The sequence below is a fragment of the Lepidothrix coronata genome, unplaced genomic scaffold, assembly GCF_001604755.1.
Source record: "Lepidothrix coronata isolate B3197 unplaced genomic scaffold, Lepidothrix_coronata-1.0 Scaffold16, whole genome shotgun sequence".
NCBI lineage: Eukaryota > Metazoa > Chordata > Aves > Passeriformes > Pipridae > Lepidothrix > Lepidothrix coronata.
In genome coordinates this window covers 5,538,957-5,557,254 of record NW_016690196.1, presented here as the reverse complement: position 1 = coordinate 5,557,254, position 18,298 = coordinate 5,538,957, and the positions used below count along the sequence as shown (strand labels likewise).

General features: G+C 37.4%; 1 protein-coding gene across 3 annotated transcripts in view; it reads right to left on the bottom strand.

Moving 5' to 3' along the window:
• LTBP1 (latent transforming growth factor beta binding protein 1) overlaps positions 1-18,298 on the bottom strand; it is a 193,889-nt gene that overhangs the window by 125,263 nt on the left and 50,328 nt on the right. For 2 of the 3 annotated variants that reach the window (XM_017806812.1, XM_017806813.1), the window contains one exon: positions 865-1,032. In XM_017806812.1, the coding sequence (XP_017662301.1) occupies positions 865-1,032 (168 nt within the window). Of the gene's footprint in view, positions 1-864; positions 1,411-18,298 lie in introns of those variants that run through there. The other variant, XM_017806815.1, reaches the window with a different exon arrangement.

Genomic DNA, 18,298 nt, shown 5'->3' with positions numbered 1-18,298 from the left:
TAAAATTACAATGTTCATATTTTCAGGATAACTACAAAATACCTTCCAAGAACAGTTAAGGATATCATAATGTAAAACAAATTTAGCAGTGTTTAGGTATGTATCCATATATCTATATTTCCCTTAGCTTAGAAGACTAATACTTGCACACAAATTCCTATGTAGCGTACAGTTAAAATATGCTAATCATTACCCTAGATAGCTTTCAGGATTTGTTTCAACACAGTCAAGCAGTTACAGGGTTTAGTCTGGCATACTATTAAGACTTTTCTTGAGCAAGCAGAAAGAATAAACAGTAACAAAGAAATTACTTACTTCAGTAACTTTAATTAGACTTAACATTATTTCACTTTTTAAAAATGCCAAATATGAAATCTGATTTACTTTCAGCAGAAAGAGAAACTTCTAAGCTGATGCATACTTAAAAAGGATTGTAGTTTTAAGGAATTGCTGAACAAATTTTTGAAGCCAAATTCACTGCATTAGCTAGATTTTATGTGCATTTGATACCTATTCAACAAGTAAAAAAGAGGAAACAACTTTTTGTGGAATCTGTGATTTTCTCTATTTACTAACACGGAGGGATGAATTTTACCAAAAGCTCCTCCTTAGCATGTTGCAGCCCTGCAGCTGAAAATTCAGACGAAAAATATGGGAGCTTTTTTTCTTCTGAGACAAAAGGAACTTTTGGGAACATTTCCGAAGGATACCAGAAAGCTTGTCTAACATACAATGGTCCCTACTCAGCACAGCCCTCCAAACAAAGAGTAACAGAGGCACAACTGGTATTAATAACAAAACATCTCCTCCCTCTTTTAGTCAAGAGAGGACAGCTAAGGACAAATACAGTTTCAGAGTACTTACCTACTCGGAAGTTAGTGGCTGTCAGAGTGTCAGCAGCATGGCCGTTTTCACTGATGAGGGTGGTTGTATTTCCCTTCTCACAGTTGTTCTGACAGTTGCCTTTGGTGCAAGTCACTTTACAGATGCTGGGTGTAAAGACCACCTTGATGCGACCAGTGTGATTTCCCACTGTCAGCGGAGGCAAAGAAAAAAGAAAAAGTAAACAGATCACTTTGGTATCCATTGATTTCCTTCAAAAAGTTTTTGGGAAAAAAAAAAAAGGCGCGGGGGGGGGGGAAGGCGACAGGTCTACAGGAGGAGGGCAGTCTGCAGTGCTCTCTCTCATAGATCTCCAGTGGTGTCTCTGAAACAGGAGTAGGAAGCTTAGCAAACAGAACTCCGGGATCCGCTCCAAAACCACATTTAAAGTCAAGTCACTGGAGTGGGATTAGTAATCACAATGCTGCACTTTATTCACAGGCAGACAAAGAGCAATACCAAGGGCATGACAGCTTAAATAGCCAACCCTGACAGGCAGATGTAATGTAAAGAGGCTGGCTGTGCACCTAGAGGTGAATAAACTCTTGTGTACTCCTACATACTTTTCCTGTTTCTGCACTTATTAAGTCACTATTTGTAGCTCGACCCCTGGAAATGTTTTAGGCATGCGGCATGTCTGAAAACATCTGTCTCAAATCTCCTGGCACCCCAGCCCGAAGTGGTCAAACCTTGTGACGCAGCTGCCTGGACCCATTTTTTCTTCACAGTTTTTTGGCACTATTTTTCCACAAGGATTTTCATACTATAGACTGAGCTTTGTTGTCAGCCTTCGTTTAAGTAATAAATAGCTCAGAGAAAAGGGTGAGGAAGTATCAGTGCTCTAAAATACTGAGATCAAACATAAAAAAGAGCATCTAGCCATTTTTTCATATTCTTCCTCACAGTCATTTTAAAAACTTGAATGTAAGAAAGACTGTACAAACACTAACTTTTAAATTAAGCTAATTAGAAGAATTTCTTGTTACAGAATTATATTTAAAACCAGATGTATTTGATTCTACATCTAACAGCTGAAGACAAAAAAAGATATTAAAACTGCTCATTAGGAAAATCAGGAAAAACACAGATTCCATTTGCAATTATTTAAAAAGAAAACTGTTTTTCCTCTGCACACTTCCTAATAAATTCAACAAGTTCTTGTAAATATATCATAACCTAACAATGCCAAGAAATGATGCAGAGAAAGTATCTCCTTCCTCATGTCATAAAAATAAAAAAGTTGCTGGATAGTTGCCTAACCTAGTTTATGAAATACCCTCTGGACAAACATTTTTTGAAAATCTCAAGAAAATTAAGAAAATCTTCCCACTTCAAAAGAATATAAAGACTTCTTATTTCTGGCTCTTCATAAACAAATAAATTAAAGCAATTGTGCCAAATGTTTTGTCTACAGTAAAGGCATTCCTCTATTTGAACAGCAGCTGTAGTACATATGTTCCTACCTTATTCTGCCTTAACAATGGTTAGAAAAAGCAGAGCCCAGACAGACACAGGAATAAAATATTTCAATTAAAGGTCTATATTGTGATTTTAGTGGATTTAGAAGATACCTTTGTTTCTTGCATGCCAAGCATTTCTTACAAAAATTGATGTCTTTACCAATAAACAGATATAAGTGACTTGTGAACTGCTGAGGGTAGAACTTCTAAGCTTTGCTTTTGTTAAGCACAGCATCACAAGCAATATCGCCATCTTTGTTATTTTATTTGTAAAGTTTTATATATATATTTTCAAAGAAAAGAGTCCATTTTATATTTTATATTTTCAGATGTTTTAGTAATATTTTTCCTTTAGGATGTGATCTAATTAAAAAAACATGGTTAGTTGAGTCACAAAAGTCAGTCCTGCCTACACTGTAGAAACCAGTATTGGGGGACCTAGACAAGTTTTCCAGCTTAGCTAAAAACAAAATTGGTTTTGTCAGTGCTGGAAGTGAAGAAAATGCAGAGCTCAATATGTGAGCAAATACTGAAACTGGATGGAGGTCACATGGTTTGTGTTGCCATGGCATTGGGGAGGAACGTTGAGGCCACGTGGTTTCATTCTTCTACCTGACACCCAGAAATGTTTTGTACAAACCACAAAGAATGGAAAGTTTGACCATAGTCCCACCCACAGCACTTTGCACAATAGTGGTTAATAAGGTATAAAAAGTATCCCAATTTTCTATCTAACTAGGGGATGACAATTCAACATGAAAACGCAAGTACAGATCAACAGGTTAGTTGTCCCCACCCTCCCCAGAAGGGACATCTTTTGGTAAGCCTTGCATCCTCAGCTACGCTGAGTGTTGCCACAGGATATTAAGCTTGTGATTGCAATGGTATTGTTCGTGCTATATATAGCTGCTCTGAGGTTAACGCGTTTATCACTAGCAACCCAAAAGAACCATCTGCAAATGTTGCATTCAATAAATCGTACTGTTCATGAACCCAACCGGTTCTTTCAAATGTGACTGGATCTACAGTGCAAAAACTATTCATGCACCTGGTGTCCAGTCCACAGTTATGTTTTTTAAATAGTTAGTAAGTCAGTATAGATGAAACTAAACAATGACCTAATGCTCCTCCACAGTATTCCGTACTATGGTGTTGAGCACAGAGCTGCAGTAAATCTTGTGTATAATGTTCCTAATAACAACAACAACAAAAAAAATTATCACAGTTTAGATTTTACCAGAAAAACCTGTAGCAAAAGTATTTTAATGGAAGAGATGCCTTCGTATGAGACTCAATGGAAATTGTAAAGTTTGCCTTTCAATCCTTTCGGATGAGGAAATATTAGTATCTAAGTCTGGGAATAACAGCAGTTGAACTGTAGTTTCAAAAACACTGATCAGTATCTAAATAGCTAAAGAATAACCACAGAAGAACACTTAAATGCAGCTTTTCAGGGAAGAAGTCTTAAGAAGAACATAGTGCAAGCCCTAGTCCCTACAAATATTCAATCATTATTTAGCAATGTTTTTCACAGAATATCCTGAGTTGGAAGGGACCCAAACGAAGACAGATTCCAACTCCTGGTCCTGCAAAGGATGACGCCAAGAATCACATCGTGTGCCTGAGAGGATTGTCCAAACACTTCCTGAACTCTGTCAGGCTTGGTACTGTGACCACTTTCCTGGGGAGCCTGTTTCGATGCCCATCCACCCTCTGGGTGAAAAATTTCTAATATCCAACCTAAACCTCCCCTGACACAGCTTCAAGCAATTCCCTCAGGTTCTGTCACTGGTTACCACAGAGAAGAAATCTCTATCTGCCCCTCCTCTTCCCCTCACAAGGAAGTTGTTGACTGCAATGAGGTGTGCCCTCAGACTCCTCTTCTCCAGGCTGAACAGACCAAATGACCTCAGTCACTACTCACACAGCTTCCCCTCGAGGCTTTCACCACCTTTGTCGCCCTCCTTTGGATGCTCTTTCATACTTCTATAGGCTTCTTATACTGTGGCACCCAAAACTGCATTGAAGAGCACTGGCCCTAGAATGGAGCTCTACAGAAATCCTGTTGCCAGCTTGACATAATCCCATTTACTATAACCCTTTGGGCCCAACCTGTCAGCCAGTTTTTCACCCATCACATGAGGTATGCTACTTATTTTGCTGTAAAACACATTTAATTCTCAGATATTTCGGTTTTGGTAGTTGCAAAGAGATAGAAATAAGACAGCTTCATATTCTTTAGATGTGGGAAGATTTTCTTGACCTTTCTTAGATTTATGAAAACTCTAATGACACTTATTTTCTTCTCCTTGGCTAGCAGGCCCAATCTTTTAACTTCAATTCTTCTGGAGACATTTAGGAAGGATACAAAGCCAATGATGGCCCCTGAAGTGAAAACTGACCAGTGTATGAGGTGGTGATGTTATTATCATTCTTCTCTGCAGTAGCACCTAAGTAGACAGTACTAGCCTCACAAATTCTGAAGTTTAGGGACCTTAACAGTGAACTTAATACACCCAAATTCAAACTGAAAACAGATCACAAACCCTTTTCCTGAAAGGAAGCTTTTAGCAGAAACTGCAAGTTTAGACTCTTGGACTTCCTTGAACCTTCTCTCTTTCTTCCCTTCTGTATTTGGGTTTTTTTCTCCCTCTTCTCCAAAGGGGAAAATTTAATTCTAAATGAGAAATTATATATTTCAATATCTCTTAGCCGATTTTGCAGTATTAATGTTAAAACCCACAATTTTGTGCTAGAAAAAGACCATTACTGCTATAGCCTTGACCTCTTGACTTCGGACTAGCTCATATTAAAGGACAGTGTAATTTTAGGGAAGCATACAGATTATTTTCCTCTTTAAACTCTTGAACCTTTACTGATGATGCCACTGTGACACAGACACGACAAAATGTGCAACTTAGATTATCTCAAATTCATTTCTGGAAAAAAAATGATGGTGCTACAGCAACGCACCTGGGATAATTTTTATATATATACATATACATATATATAAAGAGAGAGAGACAGAAATTTATCATAACTTCAAGACCAATTTTAAACATGTGGAAATGAAACACCTCACTATGCTCTTAAGTATAACACCAGACTGAAGAAATACAAAAATGAGAGCAGATAAATAAATGAGCCTAATGAAAGACTACAAAAGTAGAAGATACAAACATCAAATAAATGGCAAAGCTACCAAAAAAAATGGTAGAACTGGAGATAAAGTCAGACTGCTGTTTTAATAAAGACAGGATAATCAAGATTATTAATACTGGATAAAGCTCCATTCCTGAGCTAGGCAGCAAACACACAACGAGGATACTCAGCCAACAGTGCCATCATCCTGCCTCACAGTCCAGGCTCACTTAAACTTAAGAACTCCATAATACATTTGTCAAAAGAGATCAGCGGAAGAATGTACCCATAATTTCCAAAATCTGTAAAATTCTTGAGCCAGATGAAAAAAAGAAAGATGTCTGGCTAAAGTGATGAGATTTTAGTCAAAAGTTGGCACCAATATATATGCGATTTTCTTTCCATCTCCTTAAGTCACTATGATATAATATCATGAACACAGCAAGCTCCTGCTGTGATAAATTTATGATTTAGCAACAACTGCAAGAGAAATGGAAAATACAAGCAAAAGTATTTCTTCATAGAGTTCCTTCTGCCCCCACTGTCCATTATGATAAACTGATTTTGTTTTTCTGCATTAGCAGAAAAGGTGAATAAGTTAAGACAAGGCAGGTGGCAGGTTTTATGTCCAGGTGGTCACAATGGCTCACACAGCCGTGCCTGGACAGAGTTGCGTAAGGGGAAGAATTCCTCCTCAACCTCCTGGGTCCCTGTGTAATGCAACTCAGACTTGGTTTCTTTCTAGAAGAATTTCTATAAACACTTTTCTTTCTTGGGTTTATGGCTTCCCTCACATATCCAATATTCTGACAGCACTCAATAGCTGTAGTGGAGCTCAGATAATTTGTGGCGTGCCCGTGTTTTGTGGGAAGACAACGGGCTAGCAACCCTAGTGAAAGCAGAACTGGTATTCAGTTAAAAAGATGACTACATAGGTCAAGTGGGGCAAAGAGAATAAAATATTTTAACGTCTCAAAAAATATTGATGTTAATGTGTGCATGATAGTTTTGTGCTCCACAGTGATGTAATCAAAATGATTCACAATAAAATTAAAAAACAAAAACAAAAATAAAACAAAACACAAGCAGTGGCTTCTACCAGACAAGTACACAGTGTAGCTTACACATATATCTCCCATAATCCTTGAGCAAAAATTTCCGAAGCTACTTTAAGAGGGGTTATGGGTATTTGGTGAGGTTTTTTGGGGTTTTGGTTGCTGTTGTGGTTTGAGGGTTTATTTTAATACCTTCATTTATGACAAATAGAAGGCAAATCCTTATCCTGAGGCAAATCTCCAGTGGAAACAGAACTACTAGAATTGCAGGCTTTCCATTAGTACCTCCAGGAGTGATATACACTACTCTCTTTTCACGACACCCTACTTCTGCACTGAATCCAGTATATTTTCATATGTTTATCTACACAATGTCATCAGACCTGAAGATTCTATCTTAAAATTACATTCTCTTCCCAAAGAGTGTAGATTATCTCAGGCTATTTCATGTTTTCAAATTACTACCATGATGCATGAGGAGAGCTTTGAAATTAAATCTTCTCAAATCAAAGCCAATTAGCTTTTAAGCCGCTAATAGATTCAACATTTTAAATTCTCAGATGACCAACACCCTCTTTTTTCTTAGTTAAATGCTGACAGAAAAAAAAAAAAAAGAAAAAGGAAAGAAGCAGAAGGAAATTACTCATTTCCTAAAACAGGTGTCTCCCAGTTATTTCACCAGTCCACCTGGCTTAGTCCTTACTACATATGCTTGTTCAGCCAAAATGAAAGATGACATTGTATAAAAATCAACCACGTAAGTAAAATAGTTAAGCTCTCAGAGTTTTTGTCAAATTACCTTTTTCCGCTTGTGACAATATATGAGGAAGTTCTGTCTTGACACCACTTAGTCATCAATTTGAAAGAAAAGGAAAAAAATAAATAAAAACCTAGTTCCTGAAGATGAAAACAAGTTGAACTTAGCTATCATATATCTTAGGAATACCATCATCTGAAGATTTTTAATGCTAGAAGCTAAAGAAGAAGGAAAAAACCCAAACAAACAGGAAAAAGAAAACAAAAAAGAAAGATAGACACACTAGATTGACATACAGACCAGAGGCAGATCTTCCCTGAATTTCAGATTACACATTGAGATGACTACAGGCCTTATGAGGCACAGAAAGGACTGAAAGAGACTGAGAGGTCATCCTTCATCTCTTCTTTTTCCCAGTAAAACAGCAACATCAATCAAAAAGTTTGTCCAAACTATACTCAAACCCCTTGTATTATGCAGATTCCACAGCCTCCTTGAAGAAATTTTTCCAGTGCTCCAGCCTTTCTTATTTCAAAGATATTCCCTATAGCTAACCCACAATTCCCTTGTACCAATTCAAGCATACTATTGACCTGCTTTTTTTTTTTTTTTACAGCAAACTCTGACAATATTCCTCTGTGGATCAATTTCTAACATACTTGAAGACTGCCACCATCTTTCATTTTCTCCCTCAGTCTAATTTCACCAGATCAAAACCATTTAAACTTCTTCCAGTGTAACAGGTCATATCTTTCCCAACACAATATAAGAAAGATATTAAGGTATCAGTGTCCAAAGGAGGGCAACAAAGATGGTGAAGAGCCTTGAGGAGAAGCCGTATGAGGAGCGGCTGAGGTCACTTAGTCTGTTCAGCCTGGAGAAGAGGAGACTGAGGGGAGACCTCATTGCAGTCTACAACTTCCTTGTGAAGTGAAGAGGAGGGGCAGGCACTGATGTCTTCTCTGTAGTAACCAGTGACCTGAGGGAATTGCCTGAAGCTGTGTCAGGGGAGGTTTAGGTTAGATATGAGAGATTTTTCACCCAGAGGGTGGAAGGCATCGGAACAGGCTCCCCAGGAAAGTGGTCACAGTACCAAGCCTGACAAAGTTCAAGAAGCATTTGGATCATACTCACAGGCACATGGTGTGACTCTTAAGGATGGTCCCTTCCAACTCAGCATATTCTGTGATTGTTATCTCCATCCTGTGATTGCAGATCTCCATCCTTTTTGTTTTGCTTTTGATACCACTCACTTGGTCCTCATCTTCCTTTAAATACACTGTTCAAAACCACACTATACTGTAGCTGAAGTCTGATCAGTGTTGGGGAGAGCAGCAGATTTACATAATACAGCTTTACATAAAATGCTTCTATTAGTATAACTTATTTTTCTCTCCAGCAGTGCACTACTCATACCTCACACTCAGAACCAATCTACAGGCTCGGCCAAAGGGGCACAGATCTCCCAAATAACCTTCTGATTTGCTGATGCAGGTATCATCCCAGTAAAGCAAGTATGGAATATTCCTTGCATGACCTTAGCAGGACTGAACTCAGCCTTTACTCTGCTCTGAGCATAGGAGTAAAACCTTCTGCATTCAAACCTCACCCACCTAAAAATCAGGCAGAATGTGAGCCTTATTCTTTCTGTAAGTCACAAGTCTGAAAACTACATGGATTCAAAAAGGCAAGGCACAGCTAAGTAACTTGATATTCGGCTTCAATATATAATAAGCCACTCTTCCTGAAGGTAAGTATCTTTGCTCTTTCCAGAAACTTTGTTACCTTACCCTTGTACACCTCACACCGAGTTCTGTTTTTACAATAATTGGGAGAAACTAGACATGTCAACGAAATTAAAAATAAGATGATCCAGCTTTATTTTGTCCAAGATCCGACACCTTCTCTAATGCTCAAAAGTACACCCCACAGTTCTGCATAAAGTGAAGTGTACTTCTGCACACTCATCCAGTCAAACATTTTGAGCAAGATGACAGTACAACAAGCTGTATTTAATTTAACATATCTAGATACCTGTAGCAACACATTATTGAAATGTAATTAATGTAGCATTCCTTCTAGTTTTTGTTACTTCTCTAACTCATATTTTTGTTGCATTTGTATAATCTTACAAATATTTTATCAGCTAATACAGCTTAACCTTTGACATTTGGTCACTTTTCAAATACTCAGTTCTACTGTCTCCATGCAAACCAAAAGGGTTTCCAAAAGAGCAAAACACAATTCAGCTACTTATTATGACAGTAACTGAACAGGGGTGTGCACAGATTTTTTTGTTGCCATTCTTATTGCCACTGTTACACTTCTCTATATACCTATTTCTGATTAGCCACGTCACTACGTCTTTGCATCATTTTCTCCATCTGTCTTGTTTAGATGCTCCTACCACAGTCTTCTCCCTCCAATCAGAACTGAGTTCTCAGACTTCCTGCTTCTCTTTGCGCTTTTGTTTCTTTTTAATCCCTTCTTTTTAATCCCTTCTTGCTTCTTCAGCATGCTTGAGATAGGAAAATAAATCATTCAAAAAATTTGATGCTTCAAGGGTATGGAAGAAGATAACTGAAAAAAGGATATCCGGAAAAGTCTTTTCCTTTCTGATTATCACAGGGATACAATCTCTTCCTTGCTCTCTGTCACAGAATAGAACAGAGAGAATTCTGCTGTCTTCCTTATCACCACCCCCACCACCCTTCAAAACACACTAAAGTACAGCAAAATCTATGGGATATTCTAGGAGAGGCAAGTAACCCATTCTTCCATTCTCTTAATCTCAGTTTAAGATAAATATAAACAGTGTACTGTTTGAAGTCATTTATTACAGCAACACTTGCTTCATTCAAGTAGGTTTCCTTCATTAATTTTGACAAACTCTCCTATCTACAACACAGGTCTCCTGTGTTTTATGTGGATGGCTGTCACTTAAAAGTAGCAAAAGAGCACATGCAGGCACAAGTGCCAGGATTGTTTAGAAAGACATTCATAATTCTGTTTACATGCCAGCAGAAATCCTTTGCTGATAAATTCTCTCACTGACACAGCCTTTCTAAGAGCAAGTCAGAAGAATTCACAAAAATTACCATCATTTTTGTCCTGTGCAAATACATAACATAAATAAGCATTGATTCGAAATCTGGGATCTTTGTCAGCAAGTTTTATGAATCACCTTTTGTCTTCCTTGCCCTTTTTACCACTACAAAGATTCTTTATATGCAATTCTCAGGCAATGAACACCCTATCTTAAACTACAGTCATGCTCCATGTTTAAAGGATTGTTAAGAACTCTAATCAGTAGCTGTTAATGAGAAACATAACTATCATTTCCCTTCACATAGTTAAAAATGATCCAGAAAAAGGTACCAACCAAAATAAATTAGACACCGTAAAGCGGTTTGATGTCTGATGGAATGGCCTCAGCTCTATTCAACTGAACTTACTGGATGATAATTCTTTTAATCTGTTTTGTATTTATTTGATTTAAAGGTATCGACAAATGGATATTATGCTAAGGAGCTAATTTTAAGCCTCAAGTTATACAACTAATCAGTCCTAGGTCTCTTTCCCAAGGGACAAGAAAAGTTAATTGCATGGAGCAAGCAGCCTAACCAGCACACTGAGCAGAATGTGCACAACCCATTAAACAGAAAATGCTGAGGACCTAAGACTGCTTAGTTCAAATCCATTTAGGGCTCAGACATATTTCTTCAAAGATCTGGGTGACTGGGTTCCAGACACCACTATGCTACAGCACTGCTTAGGGAGCTTAATCCTGCGGGAGAGTTCAGGTGACTGCCCCTCTAAGGATAGGCAGGCAGTCAAGTGCTTCAGCTGCAGCTTCAGCTATGAATTGCAAAATATTAGAACCCAAATAACTCATCTTTTTCAGAATGAAGCACTTATCATGAAACAGAACTTCAAGCTCTTCAAGAGTCTCATGCTTGAGAGTTCACATCCATGCCTCAGGCTTGGGGCTGGATACAACTCCAGCTGTAAGGAAATCAGCACAGCATTCAGGTGTACAAGCCTTTTTAGCCTCCATTCATGTTATTCAGCTTCTTAGGTACCTAAGCATATTTGGACCCAGAAGGCTTTCACTTGAAGGATATGGAAATAAAAGCCAAAAAGCCACACTTAAATACAGACATACATCTAAGGCAGAAAGTCATTCTACGCAATCCTCATCTCAGCTGTAATGAAGCAGCAGTGACTTCACAGGCCACTACAAGCAACTTTTTGCTGGAAGCTACTGAAGGTGGTGAACATCTTTACACACAGACTTACAGCCATACAGGAGCTTTATTATTACCAGCTAAATACAATGCCACTGTCCACTTTATCAAAGGGACTCTTTCAAGAAGGTCTGAATTTGGCCTTTATACACTGGGAATGAGAGTCATTCCCATTTGATCTCACTCATCTAAAATTATGCATTTTGCCTAAGGTAATTATTTAGATTTCTTTCACAACAGTAATAGAAATAGTACACGATAGTATTACAAGTCTTAAGTTGGAAGAGCATTATTTCTTGAGAAAATAAATTCTTGAGACAGACAGTTTCCCCCTCCCAACACAAGCAACTCCCTTAAATGACAAAAAGAGTCTAAAGTGCAACAATCAATGTTTATAATTTCTAGGAAGAATAGTGAAAAAAAATTAAAGTAATATTACCTTTCTAAGTATATCCACTTAACATTCCATTTCCTGAAAGGGAACAACTGAAAAGCACTAAGGAAGTCAACAAACTGTAAACAGTGATAAAGGACAGGACGTCATGGAATTAAGTTATAAATGAACATAGCCACCTCTGCATGCTGAATCACCATTAAAATTCTTCTCTCTCAGTGCTGCATGAAACCAAGATCTCTTTTTCCCTTAATTTTCTGAAGAGGGAAAAAATGACAACAGAAATAAGGATGTCACTGATTTTGAAACCTCAGATTCACTGGGTAGTAAAGGACCTTCTTCTTGCAGTACTTTTTTTGTCAATATTTGTTCATTCCCTGTGGCATAGGCAACGGTACTGATGGAGAAGAGTACTTTTACATTTCCTGTGAAGAAAAACAGACTCAGATACTTGCAACAATCAGAATCAGTTCTTGGTATCAAAGACTTGTATCACAGCAACTCTGGAGTTACCCTGGTTAAGGGACGTTTGTGTGGGTTCAATCAGTCTCTATATCCACCTAAATTAACACTTTTCAAACACATCATAGAGGTTTTCCCCTATAGAATTTTCTGGAAAGTCTCCTCTTTTTTTTCTTCTTGAGAAATTTTTGGGTTTGGAGCCAATTCTCTTTCATTGCAGCAGTTGAGACACATTTGTCTCAGTCCGTGTTTTCCCCCAGCTACAGCACACTTTGAACTGATTTTAATTCTGTTTGCCAGATCACCAATCTGGTTTTCCAACATTTTTCCTCATGGTGTTGTATACCTGTCTCTGTCTCCATGTTTTAAAGCATAGAGATGATAATTCATTTTTGGGTGAATGCAGTATTTAAAATAGTTTCTATAAAAGCACCAGCAGCCTTTGCCTGTCACGCAAACATTCAATTGGTGAGCTCAGGGCCATAAAATCTTTTCAGAGTCCAAAGAGAAAAATACAGTAGTTTTTGGGGGATGCTAATTTACTGGCCTCCTCAATTGTGAGCCCTTCATGGATACACAAACAATCATGAAGACAGCTTAGAAAGGGTATTGTTAAAATGTTTACAGCTACAGTATATTGAATGAAACGGTTTGTATTTATACAGAGCTATTCTGATTCCAAAGCCTTCAAAGAACTCCATAGTCTTTTATAAATGCTAAATAAATGACATTCATTTGTTAAAGTTATTTTTTCAGAATCTGTCACTCTATTTTTGAGGCAAAAGCTAAGTAAATGTGTTGCTTGATTTGGAAGAGTTAGTTGCATTAGTGTGAATCTAGTTAAGCCACTTAATTTACATCTTGAGTTGAGTCTATTGTTTCCAAGTCCTGCTGGAATCAAAAGTAAACTTTAAATAGCTGTTATGAATTGCCATGCCATTCCATAGCAGGATGGGTAATGCTCTTAAATGGGAGAGAGGAAAAGGGTGCTTCGCTGAACTTGTTTGGGTTTTGTTCTCAATAAAACCACAGTGCTGTTTGACCCCGATGCTGACAGCATCAAATTTTTTCCTTAAACTTTTTAGAATGTCCCTGAAAATTCCATCCTGACTCTTGAATAGGAGGAAAGGCTTTGAACACATGTGCAAATGTTTTGCATTTGAGAACACAAAACAAAAGAGTCCTGGACATTTCTACACCTACTATTTCTAACCCTATTTCCTTGTATTTTTTTTTATGTACAGCTTTAGTAGCAAGACATGAATGTCAGTTGCCATGAGTGACTGAAGTGAATTTGACTCTGCATTCCCTCCAAATATACTATGTTGTGATTTTTCAGTTATTCCTTCTTGTTAGCCTTCTAACTTTTTACTCACCTTATTCTGCTGGGCTATGTCTTGTTCAGAATAAAGCTTTAACACCCTCCCTTACCTCCAAATTTTCCAAAACTTTGTTAGGAAAGTTACCACTGTTTAACTCTAACATCCATAAATCCATTGATAAGCAGAAGTTACAAGGATCATGATGCAGTGCTCTGGTTAAGACGAGCCAGTGAGAGAATTATTTTGCTGTTTATGCAGAGTGGTTCCACAAACAAATATCAAAAGGAGGGTGGAAAGAATATCTGACCCAGTGAAGACCAGAGGGAGACTTTCCTCTAAAGTCAACTCTGAACTCGGGTAGAATGTCAAATCATACAGATGCATTTATGGAACAAATGTTGTATCTCTGTGTGCACTTTTTTAAACAGAAAAACATGTATGTCTTTCACAGCTGTTTACCCATACTTCCTGCTGGGGAAACACTATCATCATGAAGCAAGTGTCACTTAATGAAGTCAGAATGGTGCAATTCCACAAAAATAGCTTAAACTGGAATTTCAAAGGGACACCTGTTTTTGCTCAAGTCAACCTATAAAGTCATCGTTGAAACCAGCTTGTGTAAATTATGAATGAGCTTAAAGAAGAGCTTCTCTAAGTTATCAGTTCATTATGCTTCCAGTAGTAGGAAAGCCACTGTTATGCCAAACTCCTAACAGGGTATTCTGCACGTCACAACTGTAAGTGATGGGACATTTTCTTCCACATTAATCTTATTTCATGTAAATAAACACATGTAAAATTATGTTGTAAAATATGAGGCAACATAACGTATCCACAGCCAGAAGAGTTACATGACTTTCATACTGTTTCAGCTTCATCTTTACACAGGAATTCAAGTGTTGCCAACAGAATCACATGCAGATCCTAGAAGTCCAATATCCATACAGGCATACTAGTCCAACCTCTAGTTGGACCACACAACTAAGTCACAGTAGGGTGCTGCAAGCCTATCTAACCTGTACTACTTAAATTCAAGACACATTTTCACTGACTACCTAAAATGGAGGCAAGTCTTCTTAATGCATTTTATACGAAATTTTGGTGAAGACCAAAAAAGCTCCACCTACTTAAAAGAAGGGAAAAAAGTCTGCCATAGTATTTAATTTTATAAACTTAACACACAACTTCAGTTGCAAAATTCACATACTTGTCATATTGTCTTCCTGAACAGAGAGATTAGTCTCATTTACCTTCTTATCCTCCCTTCTTCCTTGGTATAACTTTGTTATATAAACACATGCTTTATTTACTTCACATGATAACATTCCAGTTTGGGAAAGCATTTTATAGCTACTCTTGAGTTTTTATTCTGCTTTTAGTATATTCTGTGGTCACCTCAGGCACTAATTAATATATTTTCTTGACATGCCTCTAAGACAGAGAAATGGCAGCATCATCATTGTACTGATGGGGAACTGTAGCCTGGTGTACAAAGTTGTCCTACATATGTAGGCAACTGATTTCAGAAGCAGAAATTTCATTTTTTTCAGCTCGATGGGAAAAATGCACAATGCCACTAAAAACTAGCCCTCAACCATCTCTGGTTGGAAAATGAAGCCCGTACTTCAGTGCATTTTCTGAAGAATCATTTAGCACCAGAAGTGGATAGAGTAAAAATGAGAACTTCCTAGTCTCTTACTGCTGTAATGAATGATTCTCACAAAAACTATGTTGAAAGGAATTCCAGAAAGAGTATGTTAAGTTTAGAATTTGTTTATTTTCATATACTTATACATTTTAGATCAATAGAAACAGCACAGAATTCTTTCACTAATTTTCTTCAGCATTGCCTTTATAAAGCTAGGGAGATAAGCACTGATATTTAGAGGATCCATGCTCAGCTAACTAGTGATTACTATTTAATAGTGCCATTAAGAGAGTAGTCGGAAATGTCTGAGGTAGACATACCTGAATTACTAAAAACATCTTCCTCCTGTTTTATGGGCTACTAGGTTGCAAATAGAATTTTACAGTTGAAATTTCTGTGCTGCTGCCATTGCTACTGTTACAGAATTTTTAGCTCTGAGGTTCTAAATATTTAGGCAAATTATAGGTCCAGTGTGATAGTATGTAGTTTTAAGCAAGTAATGCATCTCTTGAGAATTACTCGGTTCATGGTGAGCTTATAAAAGACATATATTGGCTTATAAGACTTATATTTGGCTGGCCTCACCTACATATTAAGGTATTCTTGATATTTACATTACAAATGTTGAGATACACATGACGGATGGATGGATCAGTTTTTATTTGCTGATCATATCAATTCCACTACAAGCTTATTTTTATCACTATATATTCCGTCTTCCTGCTGGCACAAAACCACGTTTATAGTTTCTCTGCAGCTGTCAGCCTATTCAACATGAGCAATTTTTATTTGTTTGAGAAGGCTGTGAACTTCCAAAGCCTTATCCTTAAGTATTTGCTAATTCAACACAAAGATATTTGATGATTAATTTGCAGTAACTTAAATATAACAGCGTAATGATTAAATAGAATTGGATCAATGCTTTAGAGTGTAATATCTTTAACAGATTATTTAGAAGTATGCAAGCAGAATAGCATTTCAGGTCTAAAAACAAGCACTTGAAAATTATACACCACCACACTTAGGGGTAATGATTTTTCTCTCCTTCTATACTGAATGTAGTATAAGCCCTTTGAAAAACACAATATACGGCCATATAAATTAAACTGCATTACAATATAAGGCATAAGGAGATAAAATTAATTATGGCATAAAACTGTGACCCTTCTGAAAATCTGAATGAGTCGGTGAACTCAAAGCAATGTTTAAGATTTTTAACATTATTTCCAAGGTGGGTCTTTGTTTTGTTTTTACAAAACATGACTTCTTAAAAATCACTATGAACAATTAACAGCCTCACCTATTAGGCACAACGAATCAGAATTTCAAATTTAGCAGTAAGAAATTAAAATTTTTATGTAAGCTTTATGATTCCTTATGCTAGCTAGTCTTTAGAGATGGCTTGTATTCCACAGGACAAAAGTTCAAAATGCTTGATAGTAGAAATGGCTACTGGCAGGTAACTTGATTTCACATCCCAGGGTAACTTTAAATCCCATTATTGTAACCCAAATGGCTTACTGAATTTTCAAGCTCTGCAGATGTGATATATAACTTTACAGTAAAATTCAGCTTAAAAGCCAAAAAAGAACAGAATATTTGCTGTCTTTAATAAGACTACTATACTGTATGTTCTGAACATTATCAGAGAAGGAAACTGCTCATAAATACATCAGAGTAAATATTATGGGAGGAACCTTAAGTTAATTTTTATTGAAAAATGTTTCAAGTAACTAATCTTCAACATTTTTTACCCAAAAGCTGATCTTACAACACTACTGTGGAGCATTCAAACATGACTGACTTTCTATGAATGAGGAGATGCTCAGAAGCACCTACTCAGGCTTGGCAGTTTTCCTCCCAGTCTGCTAGTACCCCACATCTCATTTGCCTCTGCCAGGACAGACCTGTTGGTAAAGGTAACTCAAGACTGACTCTTTTTCCAGTTTCAAGACTATCTATTTCATGTCACCGGATTGAAATAATCTAAAGAAGTCCAAAAAAATCACAAATACCAATTGCAGCTACATTCAGAAAAAAAAAATTTATTCTATGGCATACATCTTTCACAGATGCCAATCTCTGTCACAGTTTTAATACTTTAAAGTGAATTTTAATGGCCAGTCTTCGTGAGCGAAGATTTGGGAAAGGTCATTAACCCTTCGAGCCTGCGCAGTGGATTTTTTAGGTGAGACACAGCGTGCGCTGAACTGAGCCCACCCTTTAATCCTGAGGTTCATCTGCCGGGGCCGAGCAAGCTTGGACCAGTGGCAGTGAGGTCCTCAGAACGTAGGTTTGTTTAGAGTGACCTTCTCTTAGATGGATTGCCTTACAGGGCTGACGAGCTCCATCTGCCCGGGGGGCTGGGAATCGAACCCGGGTCGCAGCGGTGAGAGTCCTGCACCCTAACCACTATGCATAGAAATGTTCAGGAAAAAAATAACAATGACTTGCTTTGTACTCCATGCTAGTTGATAACTATGAACTCTTGGGTAATACCACCAAATATGATCTGGTTACTATTTTTTCTCTTCTCTGAAAAAAAATTATTTAATAATAGCATAAAAAAAATTGTGAAGCATTCAGTACAAACTTTTTGGCTTTTGCTTTTTTAGTACCCCTCATTTATTATTATTATTATTTTCCCCCTCTTCCTTTTCAAGTATTTCCACATTGTCATTACCAATTCCATTGCTCAATGAAATAAGAGGCTCTGCCATTGAACAAGATTATACATTTACGAGCAGTGACAAAACACCATGAGATCATCAGCCACTCATAAATTAACTAGACAATGTCAACTGTGACATAAGTATGAACTAATTCACAGAGCTCATCTCTGTTCAAGACAGGACTAGGAACTGCATATTGGTGGTTATTACAGAACACCTGACATGAAGTTTCACATCCCAGTCTTACCTCACTGAATT